A 27,499-nucleotide genomic window follows, 5' to 3' on the forward strand; every position below is an offset into this window, starting at 1 on the left:
TCCCGTCCTAAGGCCTCAGGGATTGTGTGGTTGGGATGAGTGCGAAAGCCTTGTCCATGTCCTCCATCTCTGCCTGCTCCTCTCTTTGACAAGGTTTCCACATACCTGCTCCATGATGTCAGCCTTTGCCCATCCTTCTCTACCATTAATTTTGCTTAGTGTACACCTGTGACCAGACAAACCATCTGGTAGATAATTATGGATTCATTTTGGGCTTCTCTGAAAGTCCTTTTTATGAAAATTGGAAATAACCCTTTATTTTGGCTTAAGAAAAACTGAAAGGCACAAGGTTCAATCTTTGGTGATGTGGGTAGGGTGTATTAGAAACATTGTTTCAACATCCAAACAGGGACCCACCTTCTGCTATGTTCTGGGCTACCTGAAGGGCAAATGGTGCCTTGAAGAGTTTACTGGGGAACAGGATCAGCCCACAGGCTGATGTACTAATGTAGCCAAGGCCAGACCTGACAGGAGGGGGACAGGGTAAAATGGAATCCTGTGGCAAGGGCATCTTGGAAACCTGGAGGAAAGGATTAACATACAAGAGCAGAAGGGACAGCTTCCAGGAAGGCCTAGAGAAGCCCACAGTGCAGGTGAAAACCAGATGCTGACTCAGAATGAGGAGAGGAACTTCCAAGGAAGGTAATGGTTCCCCAGGGCCAAGTGAATTGATTTGGTCACCTGGCACTGGAAGCCCAGCCTTGTCTGCAGGTATGTGAAGAGCAGCACCAGTAGGGGGCACTACTGCGCTGAGCTGGATGGCAGCAAGGCCATGGTTGTCTGGACAGTTGGGAAGATGAGGCATCCTGTAGAATGAGGTGGGGTGAGGGTGCCCCCAACACTGTTGCCTGATGTGGAGACGCAGTGGCACCAGATGGAGGGAGCTGAGCCCATGTGTGAGTGGACCAGCTTTGTATCTGGCGGACACCCTAATAGCCTAATCAGGTCTTGCTCAGAGCCAGGATAGGTCTAGGGGCCCATCAGCATGGCAGTGTAGCCTTGGGATAGGGGTACAGGTGGGAACAATTCTTGGCTAACAATGCGGACCAAGCCCCCAAGGCCCCAGTGCTGATCAAGGCTGGCTTTGAAGGGCTTTTGTTACTTTCTTGATGAAATTGGCTTAGGAGGAACCAATTGAAAGGGAAGCTGGAGGCAGAGGGGACCCCAGAGACAGAACAAGGCCCTGAGCCACAGAGGGATCAGGAGCTGAAGCCAGCTGGCCATACAGAACAGGAGGTACTGCTGCTGGTAATGGCCATGGCTGACCCAGTGAGGAAGCTAACAGGGTCCTGTCAGTGAGGAGCTGCGAGTGTGGCAGGTGGGCACTGGTTATCTGGGATCGCCAAACTGAGCAGGACTATGGCAGGCACTAGGGCTGGGGCTGCCTGGGCTCCCAATCTGGAGATGGGCAAGGGGCAACCTTCACCTGTAATCTTTGAAGCATTCAGTTTTAGATGTTTATTAGTACTTTTCCCAGGCCAGCTCCTCGATGCCAGCTAGGACCCTCTTGTCCCTCTTCCAGCCTCAGAACCCAGCTCCAAAGCTAGTCTGTCTTGCAGGGGTCTCCTGAGACCTTGAAGGAAAGGAGGATTCCAAGCAGAAGCCACATAACTTCACCTAAAATAGCCTACACTCCTCTATTATAGAATAGTTCTGTTTCTTCTGTGGAAGACTGAATTTCCTCTTCAAGCTTTCTGCTCTGCACCTGAAAAGCAAAATTAAATTCTTTGTTGTTGTTGTTGTTGTTTGGTCCGAAAGTGGGGCCTGAACTCTGGGCCTGAGCGCTGTCCCTCAGCTCTTCAGCTCAAGGCTAGTGCTCTACCACTTGAGCCATAGCACCACTTCTGGCTTTTTTATTTTCTGCTTATGTGGTGCTGAGGAATGGAACCCAGGGCCTCATGCATGCAAGGCAAGCGCTCTACCACTGAGCCACCTTCCCAGCCCACACAATTAAATTCTTAATATTTATATGCACAAACTTCTGCCTTAGAAGTTAAACAATAAGCTAAGCGCTGGTGGCTTATGCCTGTAATCCTAGCTACTTGGGAAGCAGAGATTGAAAAAAGAAAAGTTCAAGCCAGCCTGGGCAAAAAGTTATCAAAACCCAATTTCAGGGCTGGGAAGCTGGCTCAGTGGTAGAGCACTTGCCTTGCATGCATGAGGCCCTGGGTTTGATTCCTCAGCACCACATAAGCAAGAAGAAAAAAGTCGGAGGTGGCGCTGTGGCTCAAGTGGTAGAGCGCTAGCCTTGAGCTGAAGAGCTGAGGGACAGCGCCCAGGCCAAGAGTTCAAGCCCCACGACCGGACCCCCAAAAAAACAATTTCAAGCAAGATGCCAGGTAGGATGGTGCACACTCGTGGTCGCAGCTACTTGGAAAGTGCAGGTAGGATGGTCCCAGTCTGAGTCTGGCCTGGGCAAAAAAACATGAGATTCTCCCTGAAAATTAAAAGTTTGTTTATATGTCTTTGGGAGTGTAAGGGGAGACACAGAAATGGAGGGGCAAATCTGGGGGGGCGGTGGCTAATGCCTATAATCCTAGTTACTCAGGAGCCTGAGACCTGAGGATCTCGGTTTGAAGCCAGCCTGGTCAGAAAAGTCTGAGAGACTCTGATCTCCAATTAACCACCAGAAAACTGGAGTGGTACTATGACTCAAAGTGATAGACTGCTAGCCTTCAGCAAAAGAGCTTAGGGATGGTGCCCAGGCTCTGAGTTCAAGCCCCACAACTGACCAAAAAAGAGTAAGAAATGGAGGGACAAAGGGTGAACAAGTGCAGCGGTGGTACTCACTAGACATATGTTGAAAATGAACTGTACAACTTGTGGGTGGGGGATGGGAAAAAGCAGAGAGAGGGCGAGGGAAGGAGGGACATTGTCCAAAAAGAAATGTACTCTTTACCTGAATTATGTGACTGTAACCCCTCTGTACATCACCCTTATCATAACAAAAATAAATAAATAAATAAAGGCAGGGGCATGGCTCAAGTAGTAGAACTACCACCTAGTAAGCTTGAGGCCCTAAATTCAAATCCTAATACCACCACAAAATTTAAGTAACCATTTCAACTTTTTAAATGATGTTTAATGAATAGCAATATCTATCATCTAAAATCTTTTTTTTTTTTTTTTTTGTCGGTCATTGGGCTTGAATTCTGGGCCTGGGTGCTGTCCCTCAGCTCTTCAGCTAACGGCTAGCGCTCTACCACTTGAGCCACAGCACCACTTCCAGTTTTCTGAGTGGTTTATTGGAAATAAGAGTCTCATGGACTTTCCTCCCTGGGCTGGCTTTGAGTTGCTAGGCTCAGATCTCAGCCTCCTGAGTAGCTAGGATTACAGTGTGAGTCACCAATGCCTGGCTTATCATCTAAAACTTTTTAATGGAAATTTTCAAAATTAAATGTAGAATTGGGCATTCGTGTTTTGTGCCTGTGATCTTAGCTACTCAGGAGACAGATGTGAGGATCAAGGTTTGTAGCCAATTCTAGCAGGAAAGTCTGAGACTGTTATCTCCAATTAATCACCAAAAAGCCAGAAGTACAACTGTGGCTCACATGGTAGAGTGCCAGCCTTGAGCAAAAAAGCTCAAGGACAGCACTCAGGCCTTGAATTCAAGCCCCATGATTGGCACACACTAAAAACTGTAGAAGGAATATAATAAGCTCTCCTGTACTCCCCACTCAGCCATAACCGTTAACCATCTGTTGATCTTATTGCCTCAAGCATCTCCCACACCCAGAAGTGGGATTTTTCTCCTTGAGTACTTTAAGACAATTTTCAAATGGCTGTGTCTTTTACAAATTCCAAATGGCTAGCTATTCAGGAGGCTGAGATCTGATTATCATGGTTCAAAACCATCTTGTACAGATGAATATCCAATTAACCAGCAAAAAAGTCAAACATGGAGTGAAAAAGCTAAGAGAGAGGGTGAAGCACCAATTTCAAGCCCCATATTGGCACCCACACAAAAGAAATTCCAAATGATAAAGATTGTTACTATGTATATGATAATGACAGTAACTACCTATGTCACTATGACACCTAAAAAAATTAACACTTCCTAATATCAACATCTCCAGTATCAAATAGTCCCACAAAACTGGCTATACTGGCTGACACAGGCAGGCAGAGGGTCTCCGAGCCCCTCCTGGTCCTGAATAGAATTATGTCCAAATACAGACATTGTTTTATTGCTTATTTTTTTATTTAGCAGTTGTGGGGCCTGAACTCTGGGCCTGGGTGCTGTCCCTCAGCTCTTCAGCTCAAGGCTAGTGCTCTACCACTTGAGCCACAGCACCACTTCCAGCTTTTTCTGCTTATATGGTGCTCAGGAATCGAAACCAGGGCCTCATGCATGCAAGCCAAGCGCTCTACCACTGAGCCACCTTCCCAGCTTCCTATTTTATAATTTTTACAAACAGATTTAGACAATAATTTAGCTGTATACCAAATGCTCACCTGTGTAATCCTAGCTACTCTGGAGGCTGAGATATGAATCTCATGGTTTGAAGTCAGCCCTGGCAGAAAAGTCTTTGAGACTTTTATCTCCAATTGACCACCAAAAAAGCCAAAAATGGAGCTATGGATCAAGTGGTGGTGAACCAGCCTGGAATGAAAAGACTAAACAAGAGCACAGGCTCTGAATTCAAGCCCCAATATGGCATTAAACATTTTTGCTGTACTTTTTTTTGTTTTTGATTGGTCTTGCAGCTTGCACTCTGGGCCTGGACGCTGTCCCTCAGCTCAGCTCAAGGCTAGCACTGTACCACTTGAGCCACAGCACCACTTCTGGCTTTTTCTGTTTATGTAGTACTGAGGAATCAAACCCCGGGCCTCATGCATGCAAGGCAAGCACTCTACCACTGAGCCACCTTCCTAGTCTCCCGGCTGCTGTACTCTTATAAACATGAAATTACATCTGTTACTGCTGAGATGAAGTGGAGGACACTCACCCGTCCAACTTGAGGAAACATGCTAAACGATACTGGCACCATCAGTCCCATCACCAGCACAGTACAAGATAGTTTGGCAGTCCACAATGACCATGGGTTTTGCAAGTAAAACAGGGTCCTGTAAGAGATAAGGCCACAGCTCACAGCTGGCACTGAACACTTCTGGCCTCTTTTTTTGGTTGGTCGTGGGTCTTGAACTCTGGGCCTAGGTGCTGTCCCTGAACTCTTCAGCTCAAGGCGAGCACTCTACCACTTGAGCCACAGTGCCACTTCCAGTTTTCTGGTGGTTAATTGGAGATAAGAGTCTCACGGACTTTCTTGTGAGGGCTGGCTTTGAACTGTGATCCTTAGACTTCAGCCTCCTGAGTAGTCAGGATTACAGATGTGAGCCACCGGTGCCCAGCTCTGGCCTCTCTTCTGAGGCAAGCCTCTGCCCCACTGGTGCAGGCCCGAAAAGCTGCATGAACTAGGTGCTTGCTGTGTGGGTCGGGCTCCGAGGTGGCCCTTGCTCACTGAATCCCCCACAGCCTGGGTGTAAGGTTGGTATGACCATAAGCCTCACACAAATGAAATGAACACACAGGCTGGTGACATAAGCATGGCATACGACATGGCTCAAAAAGTGGTGGATGAGTCAGGTGCTGGTGGCTCATGCCTGGAATCCTAGCTACTCAAGAGGCGGAGATCTGGGCTTCAAAGTTGAAAGCCAACCCAAAAAGGGAAGTTAGTGAGACTCTTGGCTCCAATTAATCACCAAAAAGCCAGAAGTGGAATTGTGGCTCAAGTGGTAGAGCACCAGGCTTGAGTGGAAAAAACCCAGGGGTTTGAGACCCAGGTTCTCTCAGACACTGTCCGAACCCCTGACAAATCTGCAGCCCCTGGCAACTCTACCCTTTGTTTTTTCTCTGATGCAAAATGGGGGAGTTAGGAGATCCACCAAGCCCTTCAGCTTCGATATTGAGGCTCTGAGAGGGTGCTTCTTTGAGATCACTGATAGCTCAGTTAGCTTCTAGATTCTTCCATGCTCATGAGGAAACTGTGACTACCTCTGCTCATCAGGCAGCCGGTACCACTTGTGTAAGCCTTGAGGGAGGACAGAGATCCCAGCTTTGACGGATTTGTAGTGTTGGGGTCACCCAGAACAGTCTAGAAAGACCTCAACTGAGCAAGTTTCCGCATATATACAACTGGACCAACCATGGGAAGTGATGGCTGCCTCTGCCCCGAGCACGACTTCCTGACATATGGCTCATGTGTTGCTGGCAGTTTCCTCCACTTCCCACGCTCTACAGTTGGCTGGCCTAGAACCAAGCCGGTGACCACTGTGGCCCAATGGGCTCCTCCTCTGGAGTGTCCTGATCTGACTGAAGACGGTCCAGCCTCACCTGGGCTTTGTATACATTCACCTCTGACTGGAGGCTGAAAGAAGAGTTACATGACTGGTAGTTTGCCCCGAGTCTACTCTGGCAGGAGAGGACACCAACAACAGTGGAGGAAGAGAGCATTCTCCGGAGGTCCACTGAGCGTTGGTTCCAGCAGCTGTGCACAATATTCCACCCACGCTGGTCCCTACATCCCAGGTCTCCCTTGTGGCGGGGTGGGCTCCTATTTAGCAAGCACAGGATCTCTGCCTAACAGGTCATAGCTTGCTTCACAATTGGGAGCCGGTCTACTATATGGGGGAGGGGTCAGGAGAGCAAGTAAGCTCATTACAGCATGCTCAGTGTTGGGGAGGGGGAACCTGTGCAAAGCTAATAGCACACTGGAGCTGGGTGGGTTTGCAAATCACCAACTCCACTGTGCTGGCAGCCTATGGACAGAGCACCCAGGCTTGATTCCAGGCTGGCTACAATCACCACAGCTAGATGTCTTCTGGTCTTCAAGAAATGAGTTTTTATTAGGAAGGTGATTGCAGCCCCCTCTTTCCGCCCTTCCCCCTAGGTTCACATCCCACAAGCTTTCTAAAGATTTTAATTGCTAACGTGTTTTTCCCTACCTATGGTAAGAAAGGTCCCACTTACCTTTTGTAAAAGTAGGTGAAGATTTCTGGGATCAAAGCCGAGATCCCAAACAGCACTGCCCTGGAGATGGATGTTTCCCTAACAGCCTGGTGAAAATGCAAAAAAAGGGGGCAGCTGAGTACACGGAATGATGGAGCTGGGGATTCTACAGCTCCTTGCACACTGAGGAAATGTGCTGGCAAGAGATGGAGCTGATGCGTCCCGGGGTCTTTCTAGATGTGGGGACAGGGAGGACAGCTGGGGCCGGCGCCAAGAGTACTGAGAGGGGATTTACTCCCTGACTCCGCTGTGGACTCCAGGCTCCAATAACCCAGCTCCTGTGTCTAAGCCCAGGGATCTAGACAAAGCCTTGCTTAGGACAAACAGCCCCTTGGAGGAGACATGAAACTTGCCACTGAAGTTGGTTCCACATTTCCTTTCAACTAGACCTCTGCCACTGGCCTCCAACCTTGAACCTGATCCCAGTCATTCCCACACTGTCAATGCGGGAAGCCATCAGAAGGCCAGCATCTTGAGACCACTGGTTTGGTACAGTACCATGTGAGCTCACTGCCCATACCCAGCTTCTAGCTGTGGAATTAAAGTGGTTTGCTATAAAACTATATTTTGTATAGGTATGTATTTATACTTTATAACATTCTCCCACTTTTCTTCTTCTTCTTATTTTTTTTTTTTTGCCAATCCTGGGGCTTGAACTCATGGCCTGGGCACTGTCCCTGAGCCTCTCTGCTCAAGGCTAACACTCTACCACTTGAGCCAGAGTGCCACGTCTGGCTTTTCCTGTGTATGTGGTACTGAGAAATCGAACCCAAGGCTTCATACATGCTAAGCAAGCACTTTACCACTAAGCTACCTTTCCAGCTTCTCCCACCTTTTCTATACCTTTTTCTATCTACTAAAACATTGAACATCTGAATGTATCAATTTGCTATATGAATTATATGCACAAACCATATATCTGTAAGGGCAATGTAGGGACTGTGAATGAAGAGAACTTGTGTTTTTATTTTGTCAGCACTTTGTTTTGTCCAGCTTGCTAGCTCAGCTTGTTTTTTTCTACTGGTGCTCTGCCATTGAGCCATACCTCCAACCAGCTCTTTGCTGGTTCCTTTGGAGATGGAAATCACATAGACTTGTCTGCCTGGACATGCTTTGAACTGTGATCCTTCAGATCTCAGCCTCTAGAGTAGGCAAGATTAAAGGCATGAGTCACTAGCAGTTGGCCTGGGAAATTTTGACTCGGTTTACATATTAACTGTAGACCTCAGCCCCGATAGATATAACTTCACAAGCTGGATGAACAGGCAGAGGCTGGAGGTGTGGTTTGGTGGTGGAGCACTTGTCTTGTATGTGCAAGGCCCTGGGTTCCATCCTATCTTTATGGGGGGCGGGGAAGGGAGGAGGAGGCTAACATTTGAGGGCTGAGGGTATGATTTAGGTAGAACACTTACACAGCACTACTGAAAAAAAATTAATCCTTCCAGGTACCCCTTGTGTTCCCCAGACCCTGTGACCGGTCCACATCCTCCCTTCCCAGTGGCCCTGCTCCCCTCAAACCACTGCTCAGCAGACAGCCTGTGACACACGCTCCAGCTCAGACCTGATGGATCCTCTGGAGAGAAGGCCTTTCCTTGCACAAGAATAGGAAGAGGCCAGAGGATCGTTTCCAAGGAAACTTTCAGGAGAACAAAGTAAAACCTCTGCTGTTTAGGAAGAGAGCAGGGGCTGCTGAGCCCGTAGTGCTTCCACACTGATGGGCGAAGCTTGTCTCTCTGTCTGGCCTGTGAGTGAGGGGAAGATACACCCCAAAAGGATACTCGTCATCCAGAGGCCCTAGAGGACGCCTGGCCGCTTGCTTACTTGGCTGAGGTGGCCAGAGAGGAAAGCCTTACGCTGACCTCCTGAAAGCCGACCCAGGAGCCCGATTACAATCAGATACTGCTGGTTACGCAGTTTCTGAAATTTTAGCCAAAGAAAATAGATCTTTCAGCCACTGGGAAAAGGTAAAAGAATGCGTATGCTTACGCACAGCCATAGGCACTTTATGCTTAAGAGAAAGACATTTTTTTTCTAAAGCAGATCATCAAACTCTTCCCTTCACCCTAAACTGGCCTCCTGCGAGAAACCAGGTTCCCACTGGTGAGAAGGGGTACAGGGAGGCTCCCACGCGCTGGCGGGCTGGCGGCCACACCCCAGGCACAGGCTGCACAGCCAGAGGGAGCAGGCCCCTCACAGGTGAGGGCTCAGGTCTGTGGACCCTAACACTGCACCTGGCAGGCAGGAGAGGCTGGGCAACAGGTGGCTACTTCAACACTTGTTCTCACTCTATCCTCCAGCTTCATGAGCCATTCTCAGCCATACTGACACCCAGGAGTTAAACTGAGTTGAAAAGAAGTGCAAACACAGGTCCACACGTAGTCTCCAGTCAAGGCTTGACGCAGCCACAAACTAGCCTGACTCCCACTGTCTACTGCCTGTGTGTAAAATGTCTGTTACACACACACGGTACTAATGTAAGAAAGAACAAAACACTGATGTGTGGTTCAAAATGGATGAGCAAAAGAGTAAAAGAAGCCATGTAAAAAAACTACTAGTTGGAGTAGGCACAGGAGGCTCACGCCTATAATCCTAGCTCCTCAGAAGGCTGAGATCTGAGGATTACAGTTTGAAGCCAGCCTGAACAGGAAAGTCCATGAGACTCTTAGCTTGTTAGTCACCAAAAACATGGAAGGGGAGCTGTGCCTCAAGTAAGAGTACTAGCCTCCAGCAAAAAAGCTAAAAGACAGCACCCAGGCCCAGAGTTCAAGCCCCAGGAATGGCACAAACACACAAAAAATCTACTGGATAACTCATTTATATGAAATTTCTAGAAGAGGTAAAAGTAAGAAGATAATGTTTTTCTAGGGCTTGGAGTGGAAGCAAAGAGTGAATACATGGGGGGATAGGAAGGTTTTAGGGAAATAGAAATGTGCCATAGGGCGCTGGGAAGGTGGCTCAGTGGTAGAGCGCTTACCTAGCATGCATGAAGCCCTGGGTTCGATTCCTCAGCACCATGAAGCAGAAAAAGCCAGAAGTGGCACTGTGGCTCAAGTGGTAGCATGCTAGCCTTGAGCAAAAGGAGCTCAGGGATAGTACCTAAGCCCTGAGTTCAAGCCCCAGGACTGGCGAAAGGAAGGAAGGAAGCAAGCAAGCAAGCAAGCAAGCTTGTTGCCAGGTGCTAGTAGCTCATTGAGGTTCAAAGCCAGCAAGGCAGGAAAGTCCCTAAGACTTGTGTTTTTTGTTTTGTTTTGGTTTTTGGTTTTTTTTGGCCAGTCCTGGGGTTTGAACTGAGGGTGTAGGCACTGTCCCTGAGCTTCTTTTGCTCAAGGCTAGCTAGCACTCTATCATTTGAGCCACGGAGCCACTTCTGGCTTTTTTTTTTTCTGTTTATGTGGTACTGAGGAATCTAACCCAGTGCATGCTAGGCAAGCACTCTACTGCTAAGCCACATTTCTGGCCCTATGAGATTATTATTATTTTTGTTGTTGTTGTTAGTCATGGGGCTTGAACTCTGGCCTGGGCACTGTCCCCAAGCTATTCAGCTCAAGGACAGCACTCTACCACTTGAGCCATAGCACCATTTCCAGTTTTCAGGTGGTTAATTGGCAATAAGAGTCTCACAGACTACTTTCCTGCCCAGGCTGGCTTTGAACTAAGATCCTCAGATCTCTGCCTTCTGAGTAGCTAGGATTACTGGCGTGAGCCTCTGGCGCCCAGCCCATATGAGATTCTTATCTCTAATAAATCACCAGAAAACTGGTGATTTGAGCTGTGGCTCAAAGTGGTAGAGTGCCAGCCTCAAGCAAAAGAGCTCAGAAATAGTGCCCTGGCCAAGTACAGCACCGCTACCCCCTCCAAAAAAACAAAAAACAAACAACAACAAAAAAAAACCCTGAGTGCTGGAAGTGGCGCTGTGGCTCCAGCGGTGGAGCGCTCGCTTTGAGTTGAAGAGCACAGGGACAGCACCCAAGCCCAGAGTTCAAGCCCCACGACTGACAAAACAACAATAAAAACCTGAGTACAATAAAGGAGTACAGGTGTGGCTCCTTAGAGTGCAGCAGTGGTGCTCACCGAACACTAAGTTGAAAATGAACTATACAACTTGTGGGTGGGATGGAAGGGAAAAATGGGGAGAAAATGAGGGAATGGGTAACAATGTCCCAAAAGAAGTGTACTCCTTACCTGGCTTACATAACTGTAACCCCTCTGTACATCATCTTTATAATAACAAATTAAAAAAAATTTTTAAAATGCCTTCCTAGCAAATGAGTGGTCCTGAGTTCAAGCCTCAATACAGCTAAATGGGAAAAAAAAAAAAAGTTCACAGCCAAAATGAGACTACCGTAGACTACACAACGATTTCTAGGAGTGTTAGATCAAACTATTAGATTTCTTTTTTTTTTTGTCGGTCGTGGGGCTTGAACTCTGGGCCTGGGTGCTGTCCCTCAGCTCCTCAGCTCAAGGCGAGCGCTCTACCACTTGAGCTACAGTGCCACTTCCGGTTTTCTAGTGGTTTATTGGAGATAGGAGTCTCACGGTCTTTCCTGCCCGGGCTGGCTTTGAACCGCGATTCTCAGATCTCAGCTTCCTGAGTAGCTAGGATTACAGGCGTGAGCCACCGGCGCCCGGCACTATTAGATTTCTTAACGTCTGTACTTGACAAGAAAGTGGTCCCCCCTGTGAAAGATCTTTTTGGAGTTAAACAGGTTTCCCAAAGGAATTTTGCTCAAGTTTGCACTCCACTTCCTACCTGCTGGCCTGCCCTGAGTTTCCATCTCCCCAGCCTCCATCACGTGTCAGCTTCTCAAAATCACTCCCTAACAGGTGTGTTTACACATCCCACCGGTTTCTTTTGAGAACTTAAGACTGGTGCATTATCTTTCAAACACTGGTACCAAAATGCAGACCTTTTCTCACAGGAATAGGGACAACGGCTAAAGAAAGGTAGAAAGAAAAGAAGAAAAAGAAAAAAAAAGAAAGGAAGAAGGTAAAAAAGAAAAGTAGGGGCTGGGAAGATAGCTCAGTGGTAGAGCACTTGCCTTGCATGCACGAGGCCCCCTGGGTTCGATTCCTCAGCACCACATAAACAAAAAGAAAAAAGCCGGAAGTGGTTCTGTGGCTCAAGTGGTAGAGCACTAGCCTTGAGCTGAAGAGCTGAGGGACAGCGCCCAGGCCCAGAGTTCAGGCCCCACAACCGGACCCAAAAAAAAAAAAAAAAAGAAAATAGAAGGCAGGGGTGGACGTGTGACTGGCTCTCCAACAGAAAATCCCATTCTCTGCTGAAAGATCAAGTAAGTGACTCCTTCACTGTACCTCATACCTTTTCCCCAGCTTTTCTGGAAAGGCCTATAACACGGCCTTCCTTGTCCATGACCTGAATCCCTCGAATGCGCTCAAGACTTCGGGATGCAAAGACATTCATTGCACTGACTTGGGCTGTAGAGAAAGAGAACAGGAAACAGGAGATGAGCTTCAGGCCAGCAAAAGAACATCTTTTTACAAGGTCTGTCCACCTCAAGCCACTTTTACACAGCTGCTCTCTGACCTTCGGTCTCTGCCAGGGGCCCAGCAACCCAAGGTCTCTCCTTGGACTGTGGAGGCAGAACTGCGACCACTAGCCACTCAGTCCTGGATCTTGACTCCCAGACAGAATCCAGGAGAAACCCAATCGCCTTCAAATATATTCCCAATCTTTGCTTAAGATGGCTTGACCAGGTAGGTCATGACATCACTTCCCCAATTTCACCACCGACAAGGTTCTACCAACTCTTCCAACTGCCTTGATCCTCAAGCCCAGGTATATGACACAAGCTATGTAAATTTTCACGCTGGCACACAAAAATCTTCCGTGAACACTCAACTTACTCTGCTGTCCGATTAACTTGGTTATGCTCCCTCTATTGCCACTTACCTGCTGTGTGTCCCTAAGCAAGTTATTTACCCTCCCTGTGCCTTAGTCTCTTCATTTGAAAATGGGAATATTTCCTGGAACTTGTCATTGGGATGACTAAAATGCTGCACAAGGATGGTTTGTATAGACAGACCTTTTTTTTTTTTTTTGTCTGTTATGCGGCTTGAACTCTGGGCTGGGGTGCTGTCCCTCAGCTCTTCAGCTCAAGGCAAGTGCTCTACCACTTGAGCCACAGCACCACTTTCAATTTTCTGGTGGTTTATTGGAGATAAGAGTCTCATGGGGGCTGGGAAGGTGGCTCAGTGGTAGAGCGCTTGCCTTGTATATCTGAGGACCTGGGTTCGATTCCTCAGCACCACATAAGAAAAAAGCCGGAAGTGGTGCTGTTGCTCAAGTGGTAGAGCGCTAGCCTTGAGCTGAAGAGCTGAGGGACAGCGCCCAGGCCCAGGGTTCAGGCCCCACGACTGGATCCAAAAAAAAAAAAAAAAAAAAAGAGTCTCATGGACTTTCCTGCCTGGGCTGGCTTTGAACTGTGATCCTCAGATCTCAGCCTCCTAAGTAGCTAGGATTACAGGCGTGAGCCACCAGCGCCTGGCTGTATAGACATACTTTAAAATGCAATTTGTGTAAAGCTGGGAATGTGGCTTAGTGGTAGCATGCTTGCCTAACATGCATGAAGCCCTGGGTTCAATTCCTTAGTACCACATAAACAGAAAAAACCAGAAGTGGTGTTATGGCTCAGGTGGTAAAGTGCTAGCCTTGAGCAAAAGAAGCTCAGGGACAAGTACCTAAACCCTGAGTTCAAGCCCCAGGACTGGCCAAAAAAAAAAAAGCTTTGTTGGGTCTGAGGGTTAGCTCAGTGGTAGAGCATTTGCCCAGTATGTGTAAGGCCCTAGGTTTGATCTCTTGTATCACTTTTTTTTTTTTAATTTTTTTTTGGGGGGGTCCAGTCGTGGGGCCTGAACTCTGGGCCTGGGCGCTGTCCCTCAGCTCTTCAGCTCAAGGCTAGCACTCTACCACTTGAGCCACAGTGCCACTTCCGGCTTTTTTCCTTTTGCTTATGTGGTGCTGAGGAATCGAACCCAGGGCCTCATACATGCAAGGCAAGCGCTCTACCACTGAGCCACCTTCCCAGCCCTCTTGTATCACTTTAAAATAATAATAATTTCTAAGTTAGTGTTCATCCTTTGACAATTGAGAGGCATCTACGGAAAGAGGGTCACGTCTCAAGCCAAAGACACAATTTGGACCTGGGGCCCCAGGAGGCTGCACATCAACAGCTGCCAACAGACCTGGTGTGGTCACGGCACCTGAGGTCTCAGGGGACAGAGGAGGACTCAAAGACTGAAAACAGCAGCAGACAGCACGTTCCCCGCCCTTTTTACTCACCGAAAAAGATGATGGGTAAGGCCCTTTTGATCAAAGGGTTAATCAGGGGATACTTTATTTGAACGAAATAAGGGAACAACTAGAAAATAAAAGAGAAACATCACTGGGGTAGGGAGAACAAGACATGAGCAACAGAGCTAGCTGACTTAGTTCTCACCTCAGCTCACACTGTGGTTGTACTGTGTGTGTGTGTGTGTGTGTGTGTGTGTGTGTGTGTGCGCGTGCATGTGTGTGTATGTATGTTGGTACTAGTGTGTGAATTAAGGGCCTGGATACTGTTCCTCTGCTCTTTTGCTTATAGTTGTTGCCCTACCACTTGAGCTATAGCTTCACTTCTGACTTTTTGGTAGTTAGTTGGAGATAAGAGTCTCATGGCCTTTCCTGCCCCGGCTGGCTTTGAACCATACTCCTCAGACCTCAGCCTTCTGAATAGCTAGGATTACAGGCATGAGCCACCAGCACCCAACTACACCTGGTTTTATAGTCTGCATTTTTCACCATTGTAGTATTGTGACATGCAAAGCAGGACACAATCGACATTAGAGGTCTATTGAGTCCAGTTGTCCCTCAGTCTCTAGTAGATATTAGTGCAAGGACATCCCAGATACCAAATACCAGATACCAAACTCTGCAGACTCTTGAGTTCTCTCTTATAACCTGTGCATATCTCCTATGTACCTTAAAGCATCTGTGATGATTTAAGAGTATCTAATACAATGTAAGTGGGTATGTAAGTGGTTATCATATTGCACAGTTTATATCTGTAACATGTTCAGTACAGATGTAGTGTTTTTCAAGTATCTTCTATCATCCACAATTGGCTGACTGCCCAGAAGTAGAATCTTCGAATACTAGGTCCACCTGTATGTACTTGGAAACTCAGGACTTATAGTGTGACTATTTTGAGTGAAATGCTTATAGGTTGACTTAAATGTTTATAGGTTGACTCATATGTTCTAAGTTGCTTAGGTTAACACATACATTTGTAAACAGAATAAAGCTTTATGAATTTTGAGGAAGAGAAAGGATCTAATAGGTAATAAAAACCTACTCCAAGGAAGGCTGAAGAACTGAATGCTCCCGTTCCTAACACCACTCGCTCTGCCTCATGATGCCTCTAAGGGAAAAAATCAAAGTACACTATTAGTAGTTTCTGCCCTGCAAAGATAACTAACAACAACAAACAAGCAAGCAAACAAAACACAACAGTGGGGTGCTGGTGGCTCATGCCTATCATCCTAGCTACTCAGGAAGCTAAGATCTGAGGATCCAGGCAGGAACTTCTGTGAGACTCTTATCACCATTGAACCACCAATAAGTCAGAAGTGACGCTGTGGCTTAAGTGGTAGAGTGCTAGCTTTAAGTGAAAAAGCCAAGAGAGAACACAAGGTCCTGAGTTCAAGACCCACTAGCAGCACATGCACAGATACACAAATCCTAAATCCAACATAACCCCAAATCACGCCCTGCCTGGGTTCAGTAAGAACTCACATAGCTGGAGTTGCCATTGGTGATGGTGAAAGCTGTTGTGTAGGCATAAAAGGAAACCTGCGGGGCATGAGGCAAGTGGACCACGCTATGGTTTTGTGGTTTCAAGCTCCACAGAACCCAGTGATCACATAAGTGAAAGAACCCTTACCTGAGGGACAAGTGTGGACATCATTCCTTTTGCTGGCATCATTGACAAAAACAGCTTTTCAGAAGAAAGCAGAGTAAAGTTACAGGAGCAAAAACATTTTCTAGGGGAGACTTAGTGCTAGGGCAGGAGAGTAAGGTGGGGGCCAAGCCCATGTTCAGTGAGCAATTAGTTGGTCCTCAACTAGTGGCTCCAAGGATACCCTGTGGGCATCCGGCAGGCCATCCGGGAAGCATGCACTTGCCAAGAGAGCTAAACAGGGGCACATGTGGAAGAAGGGATGGTCTGTAATGTGATAAAAACAAAAACAGAAATACCACCAGGTGCACAATGTTCCTGCAGGGCAGTTCCCAGCGCTGGGTGAACTACGTTGGGGCAGGATCTGGGGAAAGCAAGCACTATAGACCCGGATGTCTTTCCAAAGGCCTTCGCTGCATCTGAATGTGTGAAGGCATGGTCTTGAGGTGACACTGGGAGGTGCAGGAAACGCTGGGAGGTCTTCGGGCCAGTGGGTCATGACCTTCCCCTTTCTTTCGCTGCCTGGGTGCCCTAAGGGAGGCAGTTTTGCTCCCCGACACTCTCCCACCACAACGTGCTGTCTTGCTACCAGCCCAAGGGGACGACCTAACCATGGCCTGCAGCCTCTGAAGCCAGGAGCCAACATAAACCTTTTCTTTGAATAAGTTGATGACCTCAGGCATTTGTGACAGTAAGCTGGAAGGGGCAATCCCACAGGGCACTCGTCTCCTCTACAGGGCATCATGTGTGGCACAGGGAAGCTCAAGGCCCAGCTAGAGACGGGATAGAGGGACCAGGGTCACAGCAGAGAGCATCTAGCTGGCCATCCTGAGACAGGAGGGACCCAGCTGAGGTAGGGAGACGGGCAGACCTCTTCCCAAACCTGAGGCGAGTGGCAGCTTACTCACCATGGGTGCCGTCAAGGGCAGGAAAGCTGGAAGGAGAGCGGAGCAGAGCAGTCAGTGAGGCGGGCCGCCCGAGATCAGGCCTAAAGGGACATCGCCTAGTGACTTTCCGAGGGCACAGAACTGAAGGAGACCTTTCTTACCTTTTTTCACTAGGAAAAATAGTAACTATATGCACATGGCACAAAATGAAAACTGCCCAATACAGAAAGATCTAACCAGGAGATAACCGCCAGCCTGGTCAGAGCTCTCCCTGAACGGAAGCAGGGTCAACTGTTACTAACCCATCCTTCCAGATAAAGTTTTCTTTTTCTTTTTCTGGTACTGGGGCTTGAATTCTGCCTGCACACTCACTTGACTTCTTGTTGCTCAAAGTTGGTGCTCTACAACTTGAGTTACACCTCCAGCTTTCTGCAGGTTAGTTGGAGATAGAGTCACACTTTTCTGCCCAGGCTGGTTTGAATCTTCATCCTCAGCTCTCAGCCTCCTGAGTAGCTAAGAGTATACTATGCATGAGCCACTAGCAACCAGCTTCTTTTTTCTTTCCTCGTTTTTTTTTTGGGGGGGGGGGATGCTCACTTGCTAGATAGGTGCTCTATCATTTCAGCCATGCCCCTAGCCCTTTCCACTTCTTGGTTATTTTCAGGTAAGGTCTCATGTTTTTCTTGGGGACCAGCCTCAAGTGTCACCCTTTTAACTACGGCCTCCTATGTAACTGAGATGACAGGCACATGCCACCACCCGCAGCCGTTGAGATTTATAACCTTAATAAACCTATTCCCTTATTCACTTTCTTTTTTTTTTTTTTTGTCAGTTGTGAAGCCTGAACTCTGGGCCTGGGCACAGTCCCTCAGCAATTCAGCTTTAGGCTAGCACTCTACCATGTGAGACACAGCGCCACTTCTGGCTTTTTCTGCTTATGTGGTGCTGAGGAATTGAACCCAGGGCCTCATGCATGCAAGGTAAGCACTCTACCACTGAGCCACCTTCCCAGCCCACTCCAGATCACTTTCTAAGTAGTGTCCCAATCACCTTCTAAGTAGCCGGGATTAGCAGCATGGCTACAGATGAAGTGCTCAAGATCTCCGTGACAACTCCGATTCTCTCACACACATAGCTACAGAGTTACCACGCAACCACAGTCACTATACACCGTCCCAGACTTTACCTTTCCCTCTTTTTTTTCTTTTTGTTGGTCATGGGGCTTGAACTCTGGGCCTGGGCTCTGTCCCTGAGCTCTTCAGCTCAAGGATAGCACTCTACCACTTGAGCCACAGTGCCACTTCCATACCTTTCCCTCTTAACACTAATTCCTGCACTTAACCTTAATCTTTCTCATGAATTGTTGAAGAAGAATCTAAATGGTTGGATATTTATTTCCCATTTATGGCTTACAATTCACAGATCACGGATGCTACGCCCATCATCTGAGTGAATGCCATGGAAGTCAGAGCAAGAAACTATGCAGTATCCATAACACATGCAGCACTCACGAGCTGCCAGGTCTAAACCATCAGATACCATCACCAACCTGACAGAATAGGGCAGGTTCCCCCACAGGCCTGGTCCCTGCTGCCCAAAGCCCAGATCTTTCCACAGTAATGGACTCAGCTCTGGGCCTAGAGCCTGCTCTTTGCTATCAATCCAACAACCTTCCAGTATTCTTTTTTTTTTTTTTTTTTTTTGGGTCCGGTCGTGGGGCCTGAACTCTGGGCCTGGGCGCTGTCCCTCAGCTCTTCAGTTCAAGGCTAGCGCTCTACCACTTGAGCCACAGCGCCACTTCCGGCTTTTTTCTTTTTGCTTATGTGATGCTGAGGAATCGAACCCAGGGCCTCAGGCATGCAAGGCACACGCTCTACCACTGAGCCATCTTCCCAGCCCTCCAGTATTCTTTCTAAGGTGTGACTTCCAGACTGTCCACAGAAACCGTTCAAGGACTGGGCAGGGAATAGAACAGTGAAATAAAGCAATTCTCTGTTTGCAGCCAGGTTTTCCCAACCCACTTCTGCACTCAGCACCAGCTCACCTGCTGGCCGGAAGAACGCAGGGATCAGCCTGCTACTGTCAGGGTGCACGGTCGACTTCAAAGGACAGATAAAAAAGTTAGCTGCATGTTTGCTTTTATTATTTTAGGAGGCTAAAAATTAGGAAGGGGCTGAAACTTACAAGACTCCTCTTCCATGCTTCTTTAATCTAAAAAGAGGAAAAACAAGCAGATTTTAAAGATAGTTCAGTAGTAAAAGTCTCCTGGCCAATCTCTTTCCTTTCCCTATCCCCTTCTCCTTTCCTGCCCCCCCCCCCCCAAACCTCTATGAAGCACTGCTTCAGGGGCTTCATCTCAGAGCCTTGCACTCTGGCTCAGCCTTTTCACTCACAAATGGCTCTACCCCTGGAGCTACTCCTCCTGGCATTTTTGCTGGTCAGAAAGCTGAGATCTGTAGATCTTAGTTTGAAGCCAGCCTAGACAGACAGATCTGAGAGATTCTAATTTCCAATTAACTAGCAAAAAGCTGGAACTGGGACTCAAATGCTAGCACACTAGTCATAAGTGAATGAGCATACAAGGCCCTGAGTTCCAGACCTAGTACCAAAATAAATGAATAAAACAAAAATTTATTAGCATAAATTATATAAAAAGTTATATTTATAAACAGGAATATAATGTAGCTTAATCAAATTCACCCACCTATATTACTCTTAACTCTTTTTTTGGGGGGGGGGTCCAGTTGTGGGGCCTGAACTCTGGACTGGGCGCTGTCCCTCAGCTCTTCAGCTCAAGGCTAGCACTCTACCACTTGAGCCACAGAACCACTTCTGGCTTTCTTCTTTTTGCTTATGTGGTGCTGAGGAATCGAACCCAGGGCCTCAGGCATGCAAGGCAAGCGCTCTACCACTGAGCCACCTTCCCAGCCCACTCTTAACTCTTCTCCCTCCTTTTTATCAAGTGTAATGGGTTTCATTATGCTTTCATACATATGTATATTTTTATAATATCTACTACCCCAATCCCTCTCTCTACCTTCCCCCTCCCCCTTCCTCTCATCCCTCTCAACAGGACCCTTTTCACAGCCAGTTCACATCATTATTATTATGAAACTCTAGATTCTACATAAGAACAAAAACATGTGGAATCTGTTTTCTTGAGCTTATCTAAACACTATTATCTGTAGTTCTATTTTTCCTACAAATGACAAATAATATCTTCAAATAAAATGCTATATATATTCAGGACATTTTATTTTCCAATCCTTAGTAGTAGGACTAGGCTGATTCCACAGCTTGGCTATCATGACTATTTCTATAAGAAACATGGGATTCAGTTATCTCTATTGTATGTTGACTTATATTCCTTCAGATATATGCCTAGGAATGGTTAAGAAAGGCCACAGAGTAGATCTATTTTATTTTAGTTTTGTGTGTGTGTATGTGTGTGTGAGTGCTGGTCCTTGAACTCTGGGTCTAGGTGCTATCTTTGGATTTTTTTTTAATTTTTATTTTTTGCTCAGGGCTAGTACTCTACTACTTGAGCTACAGCTCCAGTTCCGGCTTTTTACTGCTTAACTGGAGAGAGAGTCTTATGGACATTCCTATCTAAGCTTGCTTCAAATTGTGAACTTTAGATTTCAACCTCCTAAGTTAGGATTACAGGCATGAGCCACCAGCGCTCAGCTTAAGTTAAGTTTTCTGAGAAAGCTCCATACTGGTTGCCATAGTGGCTACACTAATTTACATGACCACTGAGCAGTCTTACTTCTGATGACACCTTTGCCTCACCAGGAAGACAGGGAAGACCATAGGTATTTTCTACTACGTGGAAGGAACAAATCAAAAAAGGACCAAACAAACAAATGCACTAATGATAAGATATGATCCTTATAAAGAAACTACCCAGAATATTAAAAACTCCTCTGTAAACATGGAATGGACCAAAACCTAATTTATCTTTTAAGTAAATCCAGAAGCCAGCTTGTCCCTTGCTCAGAGCAGCTCAGGCTGGCTGCATTCGGAGTTCACTCTGCACCATTAACCACATCATTTGTAACAGAGTCGAAGTGTCAGCCCCGAGGCCACAAGAAGTTCTTAGAAAAACCAAGTTAAATATGTGAACTTGCCATGGGCTCCCTCGAGGGACTGATGTTTGTGAGCTCTGGAAATCTCCCTCTGCTGCAGGCTAAGTAACAAAATATTTGGTTGAGCCCACAGGCAAGAATATAATCCTGCCCCAGAACACTGCCTGTGATGGAAAACAGATTCTGACTTCAGAGGGCCTGCCTGAATTCTGGAGTTTACCATGAGGTTTCAGGAATCAGCTATAAAGAATCTCACTAATATGCACTACATAGGAAGAACAGTTTTCTTGCTTGTTTATGTGACAGAATTCTAACTGCTCCTAAAAAAACAAACCCAGGAAGTGGCACTGTAGCTCAAGTGGTAGAGCACTAGCTGAGGGACAGCACCCAGGCCCAGAGTTCAAGCCTCACAACCGACAAAAAAAGCAACACAAGCCGGGCATTGGTGGCTCACGCATGTAATCCTAGCTACACAGGAGGCTGAGATCTGAGGACTGTGGTTCAAAGCCAGCCCGGGCAGAAAAGTCTGTGAGACTCTGATCTCCAATAAACCACTAGAAAACTGGAAATGGCGCTGTGGCTCAAGAGGTAGAGTGCTCGGCTTGAGCTAAAGAGTGCGGGGACAGCACCCAGGCCCAGAGTTCAAGCCCCACAACTGACCAAAAACAACAACAACAACAACAACAAACAAAAACAGTTTTATAAGATGTTCCCCTATGCAGTGTGTCTGTCCAATGACAGGATTAATAGCCAAAGTACCACTTGATTTTACTCCATGCCAAGTAAAACCAACTGAAGGTAACTTCAGCCAGCCTCGAACCTTGCATATCTGTGCACATCTGCACTCAGGAGACATACCCTTTGGTCATTCAGGTTGTTTCTGGCTGCATCTTCATGGGTGAACAAGAGTTGCCTTGATTTTTCTATTCTTTCCTATAATCAAATATGGAGAAATAAAGCAACAGTCAGAATTTTTCAGATTTGTGCACGCATTTAAGAATCACAAGTCAGGGGCTGGGAAGGTGGCTCAGTGGTAGAGCGCTTGCCTTGCATGCCTGAGGCCCTGGGTTCAATTCCTCAGCACCACATAAGCAAAAAGAAAAAAAGCTGGAAGTGGCACTGTGGCTCAAGTGGTAGAGCGCTAGCCTTGAGCTGAAGAGCTGAGGGACAGCGCCCAGGCCCAGAGTTCAGGCCCCACAACCAGACCCAAAAAAAAAAAAAAATCACAAGTCAGTCTCCCAAACACATTACTGCAACTGTAAAACTGATTTCAAGGCTCTCCACTCCCTGAAAATGTCCATGAGGACAGCCCCAAGTGTTACATAGATTCTCCAGTTTCCTAGATTCTTCCAGCTCTACTGTGGCTGCCATCCCTCCGTCTCAGACATCAACTGCCTCCCTGGTGGCACAAGTCAGAATCCCAGAAATTCCTGCATCTGCCCCATGTCCATGGCTAATCAGTTCAGTTCGTGTTTCCTCTCTCTTTTTCTTTCTTTTTTTCCTTTTTGGTTGGTCATGGGGCTTGAACTCTGGGCCTGGGCACTGTCCCTCAGCTCTTCAGCTCAAGGAGAGCACTTTACCACTAGAGACACAGCACCACTTCCTGTTTTCTGGTGGTTCACTGGCAATAAGAGTCTCACGGACTTTCCTGCCAGAGCTGGCTTTGAACCAAGATCCTCAGATCTCAGCCTCCTGAATAGCTAGGATTACAGGTGTGAGCTACCAGCACCCAGCTTCCTTTTCTTAATGTGAGAGAAAAATACATATATACAGAACTAAAATAACCTCAACCAGAATTAGTAACTGTGAACATCTGGATATACTTGCTTCTAATTTTGCTTTTCAGAAGGAACCATTACCCTGTCTCATCCCTTTCCCATCCTACCAAAGCTACATCAATCCTCACCTCTATGTTTCTCCATTGAGCATCGCATTTCCATTAATTGCTTGTAACTAGTTCATACTTCTAGTGCTACTCAACACTCCACTGTATATCATTTTATCTATTTTTCTGCTCATTAGCACTGGGTTGTTTCCTAGTTTTTATGATTAACATAACTGTAAGGAACATCTTGAGGGAAAGAAGGATGCAGCCCTTAGACTCTGGTCCTAAAGGGTTTTTAGTGGTCAAAGAGCAGCTCCTCTTCACCCCTCACCACACTGACTCAAATCCTCTTCCTTCACTGGGACAACTGAGCCACCCCCAAATGAATGGCTTGCCAAATGCAGCTGGTCACTCGGCATACGACTACCAAAAGACCCTTTGACACACAAACCTCAGCAGCTGACACTGCTCTCTTGGTGAAGAACTTGGACCTTAGCTAGGCGCTGGTGGCTCACGCCTATAATCCTAGCTATTCAGTAGGCTGAGATCTGAGGATCACGGTTCAAAGCCAGCCCAGGCAGGAAAGTCTGTGAGACTCTTATCTCCAGTAAAACCACCAGAAAAATGGAAGTGGCGCTGTGGCTTAAGCAGTAGAGCGCTCGCCATGAGCTGAAGAGCTGAGGGACAGTGCCCAAGCCCAGAGTTCAAGCCCTACAACCAACAAAAAAAAAAAGAACTGGACCTTTAAGATCTCCCTGGTTCCCTGCACTAAACCAACTGACCAATTGAGGGCTCACTTTCCCACACCTGCTCTGTTTACCCAATTCCCTTTAGGGCCTTAGTTAAAGTTATTTGCCATACGCCCTGTTATAAAGCTTTTTGGAGGCAGTACTGGGTTTGAACTCAGGGTCTCACACTTGCTAAGCAGGTTCTCTACCATCTGAATCATATCCTCAGCTCTTTTTTGCCTTATTTCCAGGTAGGGTTAATATGCTTTTGTTCAGGCTAGCCTGGATTTCTTTCATTCTATTAGACCTGCATAGCTGGGATGAGAGGCATATACCACCACACCCAGTTTTTGTCGTTGAGATGAGTACCAATAACTTCTACCAGGGCTATCTTGAACTGTGATCACTCTGATCTTTAACTTTCAAGTAGCTTGAATTACAGGTATAAGCCAATATCCCTGACATTTGCTTTTTATTTTATTTATTTATTTTTTTGTCGGTCGTAGGGCTTGAACTCTGGGCCTGAGTGCTGTCCCTCAGCTCTTCAGCTCAAGGCGAGCACTCTACCGCTTGAGCCACAGTGCCACTTTCGGTTTTCTAGTGGTTTATTGGAGATAAGAGTCTCACTGACTTTCCTGCCCGGGCTGGCTTTGAACTGTGATCCTCAGATCTCAGCCTCCTGAGTAGCTAGGATTACAGGAATGAGCCACCGGCGCCTGACTTTTCTTTTTTTTTTAAACCAGTCCTAGGCACTGTCCCTGAGTTTCTTTTGCTCAAGGATAGCATTCTACCACTTGTGCCAGTGTCATTTCTGGCTTTTTCTGTTTATATAGTACTGAGGAATTGAACCTAGGGATTCATGCATGCTAGGCAAGCACTCTACCACTAAGCCACATTCCCCGTGCTTTGCTTTTGTTTTGAAACAGTCCAGTCTTAGAAGTTGCTTCTGCTTCTACCTCCCAAATGCTGAGATTATAGATATACACCACCTTGCCCAGCTGAAAAATTGGTTTTTATTCTCTTTAAGTGACAAGCACCTAGACTAGGCCTGGTACATGGGTGTGTGCACACATACATACCATGTGTGCAAACATACATGCATGCATGCGCACATGCACACGCGCACACGCGCGCGCGCACACACACACACACACCTCTCTCTACAAACACGTATTTTTGTCTGGTCATGGGGCCTGAATTCTGGGCTTGGGCACTGTCCCTCAGTTCTTCAACTCAAGGCTAGCGCTCTACCACTTGAGCCACAGCGCCACTTCCAGCTTTTTCTGCTTATGTGGTGCTGAGGAATTGAACCCAGGGCCTCATGCATGCAAGGTAAGCGCTCCACCACTGAGCCACCTTCCCAGTCCCTTATGTCACCCTTCTAACCTAACATGCTCAATCAAAATGAATAAAAACACATAATTTCATAAACTCTGTTATTTCAACTACTTTCAAAAGGGGAACACAATCTCCAAGTTTCAATATAAAATGGTGAAATTATCTCTGAAAACAAGAAAATACTTACAATTGAAATGAGCAGATTTGTAGGATCCAATAATTCTGTCCAGTGAAGAAATCTTTGAACAAAAGACTAAAGTAGGAGAAAAGCACCAGAGAAATTAATAAAAACAAGACACATAGCAGAAGTAGCAATTTACTTTATTCACCTTCATTTCTAGCTTTGAGTGTCTTGGCCTGCTTAGCTTTGAACTGCAATCCTCAGCTCTTAGACTCCAGAGTAGCTGGGATTACAGGCATGAGCCACCTGCACCCAGCTCTTAGAATCTTTTCAACAAAGTGTGTGTGTGTGTGCGTGCGTGCGTGCGCACACATACAAATCCTGGGGTCTGAACTCAGGGCCTGGGCAGTTTCCCTAAGTTTTTTTTTTTGTTTTTTTTTTTTTTTTTAGCTCAAGGCAAGCACTCTACTTGAGCCACAGCTCCATTCCTGGTTTTTTGATGTTAAAAGATAAAAGTCTCAAGGACTCTCCTACCTGGGCTGGCTTCAAACATTGGTTCTCACATCTCAACTTCCATGGTAGCAAGGATACAAGTGTGGGCTATCAGCAGTTGGCTTTCAGCACACTCATCTTGCAGGTAAAGGAAGCTGAGGTGAGAAGGTCCTGCTAGAGCTCCAGGGGTTCGGGCTGTGTCAGGAACCACTCATTATCAACTGGCCTTGAGGGTTGTAAGCTCAGTCTTTGGGGTTCAAAGTGCCTCCATTCATATCACTTGAAGCAAAGAACTCCAAAAACCTCAGAATATTTTCTGGCTTTCAGAGCTAGTTAACACTAATAGCTAAGGGAGACACATCAGTAAGATCTCAGTACTATAATCCAGCCTGGTTTGTCTCCACAAGCCCTCTACCCCCCCACACACTTAAGATGCCTATCTCAACATCCCAACCTTCAAAACGACCCTAACCTAAGTCATGATCTTCCAAAGAATACTATAACTGTGCTGGTTGGCTGGTCCCAAGTAGCTGAGCTGTGAAATGGAGTCAGAGTGAGTTGGGATTGATGCAGGGCTATCACATACGTGGTCCACAAAGAATATAGCAAAAGTAGGTGAAATCATCTCATTTGTTTTTTAGGTTATATGTTGAAATATTACTATTTGGCAACTGCTAGGCTAAACAACGTATTATTAAAATTAACATAGCATTATCAGTTATTTCTTCTTGCCATTTGTGTGTGTGTGTGTGCGTGTGCCAGTCCTGAGGCTTGAACTCAAGGCCTGGACCCAGCCTCTAAGCTTTTGATACTCAGGGCCAGTGCTCTACCACGTTAAGCCACAGCTTCACTTCCAGCTTTCTGATGGTTAACTGGAGATAAGTCTCACAGACTTTCCTGCCAGTGCAGGGTTTTGAACCGCGATCCTCAGATCTCAGCCTCGTGATTCGCTAGGATTACAAGCGTGAGCCACTGGCCTAGGGTTTTACTCATCATTTAAAGTACCCAGGGCGCTGCTGGAGGGAGGCGCGGCCTGGGGCTTCCGGCCGGAGGGGTCTGGCCGAGTGTCAGTGAGCTTTCCTGGGAGGGAGGCCCCAGCGCCAGCTCCGGGGAGGCCAGCTTCACTCCCACGTGCTGCTCAGCAGAGGCTCGGGCGGAGATCGCCGGGAGGTCGGGCCTCCTTCAGGGCGCCCTGAAGGGTGACCTTGGGGAGACCCTCCCCAGCCCCGTCCCGGGCCTAAGCGATGCTCTCGGCTGCAGCCGCGCCCTCCGCAATCTTGGTCCCCTCCAGAGGTGGAAGGGCGAGGAAGGCGCACTCCCGAGCCCCTCTGGGAGGAGGAGTCGGCAGCCACGGGCAGCCACGTGGCCTGCCAAGGTCACCTGGGCCAGCCTGACCCCACGCGCCGCGCGCGCGCCCTCCCCGCCCCCCGCCGCGCCGGCCCACGCGTACTTGGCGTTCCCAGATGCCGAAGCTCAGGTTGGGCTCCATGCGGGCGGCGGCGCCGCGGCAGGCTGGGAGCCTCCGGCCCCGCACTTCCTCCTCCTCTTCCGGGTGTCTAAGTGACGGGCGCGGAAGCCGTAGCCACCCCCGCGGGGCCTGGAAAAGAAGCCAGGCAATCCGCCCCACGCCGCCCGAGCGGCCGGCTCGCGCGCCTCGGCTCTGGCCCGCCCTGCGGACGCCCTAGGTGGCCGCGCGCCTGCGCCAGGGCTCCGTAGGCCCCGCCCCGGGCTCTAAGTCCCAGCCCCCAGACTCCGAAGACGCCGCCCCCGAGACACCAATCCCCGCCCCCTGCGTGTCCTGGTCCTCGCCATCGTCTCCCCATCGTCTCCCGCGAGCGCCCAGATCCCATAGCCCATCTCCCCCATGGGCGCAGTCCTCCCAACCCCATTCCCAGCTGCTCTGGAGTCTGGAGCCTCCAGGCCCAGGCGATTTCCTTGTCACAGAGCTACTGCAAAGACCCTGTAAGCAGCGCGTGGGACCCTCCATACTTCACCCGGACCTTGCACCTTCTCATCAGACTTTCAGGGCACACCAAGCTTTTGGGCATTACGCTTGA

At 47.7% G+C, this 27,499-nt stretch overlaps 1 protein-coding gene across 2 annotated transcripts; it reads right to left on the minus strand.

Moving 5' to 3' along the window:
* Positions 1–1,443: 1,443 nt before the first annotated feature.
* Positions 1,444–27,101, minus strand: Sfxn4 (sideroflexin 4). Of its 2 annotated transcripts, XM_069988131.1 has the most exons (14): positions 26,893–27,101; positions 25,017–25,082; positions 21,797–21,871; positions 19,035–19,061; positions 18,895–18,949; positions 16,872–16,897; positions 15,949–16,002; positions 15,801–15,857; positions 15,361–15,426; positions 14,310–14,388; positions 12,330–12,445; positions 6,971–7,056; positions 4,950–5,067; positions 1,444–1,705 (listed from the first exon to the last, which is right to left on the minus strand). In XM_069988131.1, exons 1-14 carry the CDS (start codon positions 26,929–26,931, stop codon positions 1,628–1,630), a joined length of 942 nt encoding a protein of 313 aa, XP_069844232.1. In that variant the 5' UTR covers positions 26,932–27,101; the 3' UTR covers positions 1,444–1,627. The 2 variants fall into 2 exon arrangements, with proteins under 2 accessions (XP_069844232.1, XP_069844233.1); XM_069988132.1 differs by lacking the exon at positions 15,801–15,857.
* Between the last annotated feature and the right edge of the window lie 398 nt (positions 27,102–27,499).

The sequence above is a fragment of the Dipodomys merriami genome, unplaced genomic scaffold, assembly GCF_024711535.1.
Source record: "Dipodomys merriami isolate MVZ:Mamm:240054 unplaced genomic scaffold, mDipMer1.0.p SCAF_35, whole genome shotgun sequence".
Taxonomy (NCBI): Eukaryota; Metazoa; Chordata; class Mammalia; order Rodentia; family Heteromyidae; genus Dipodomys; species Dipodomys merriami.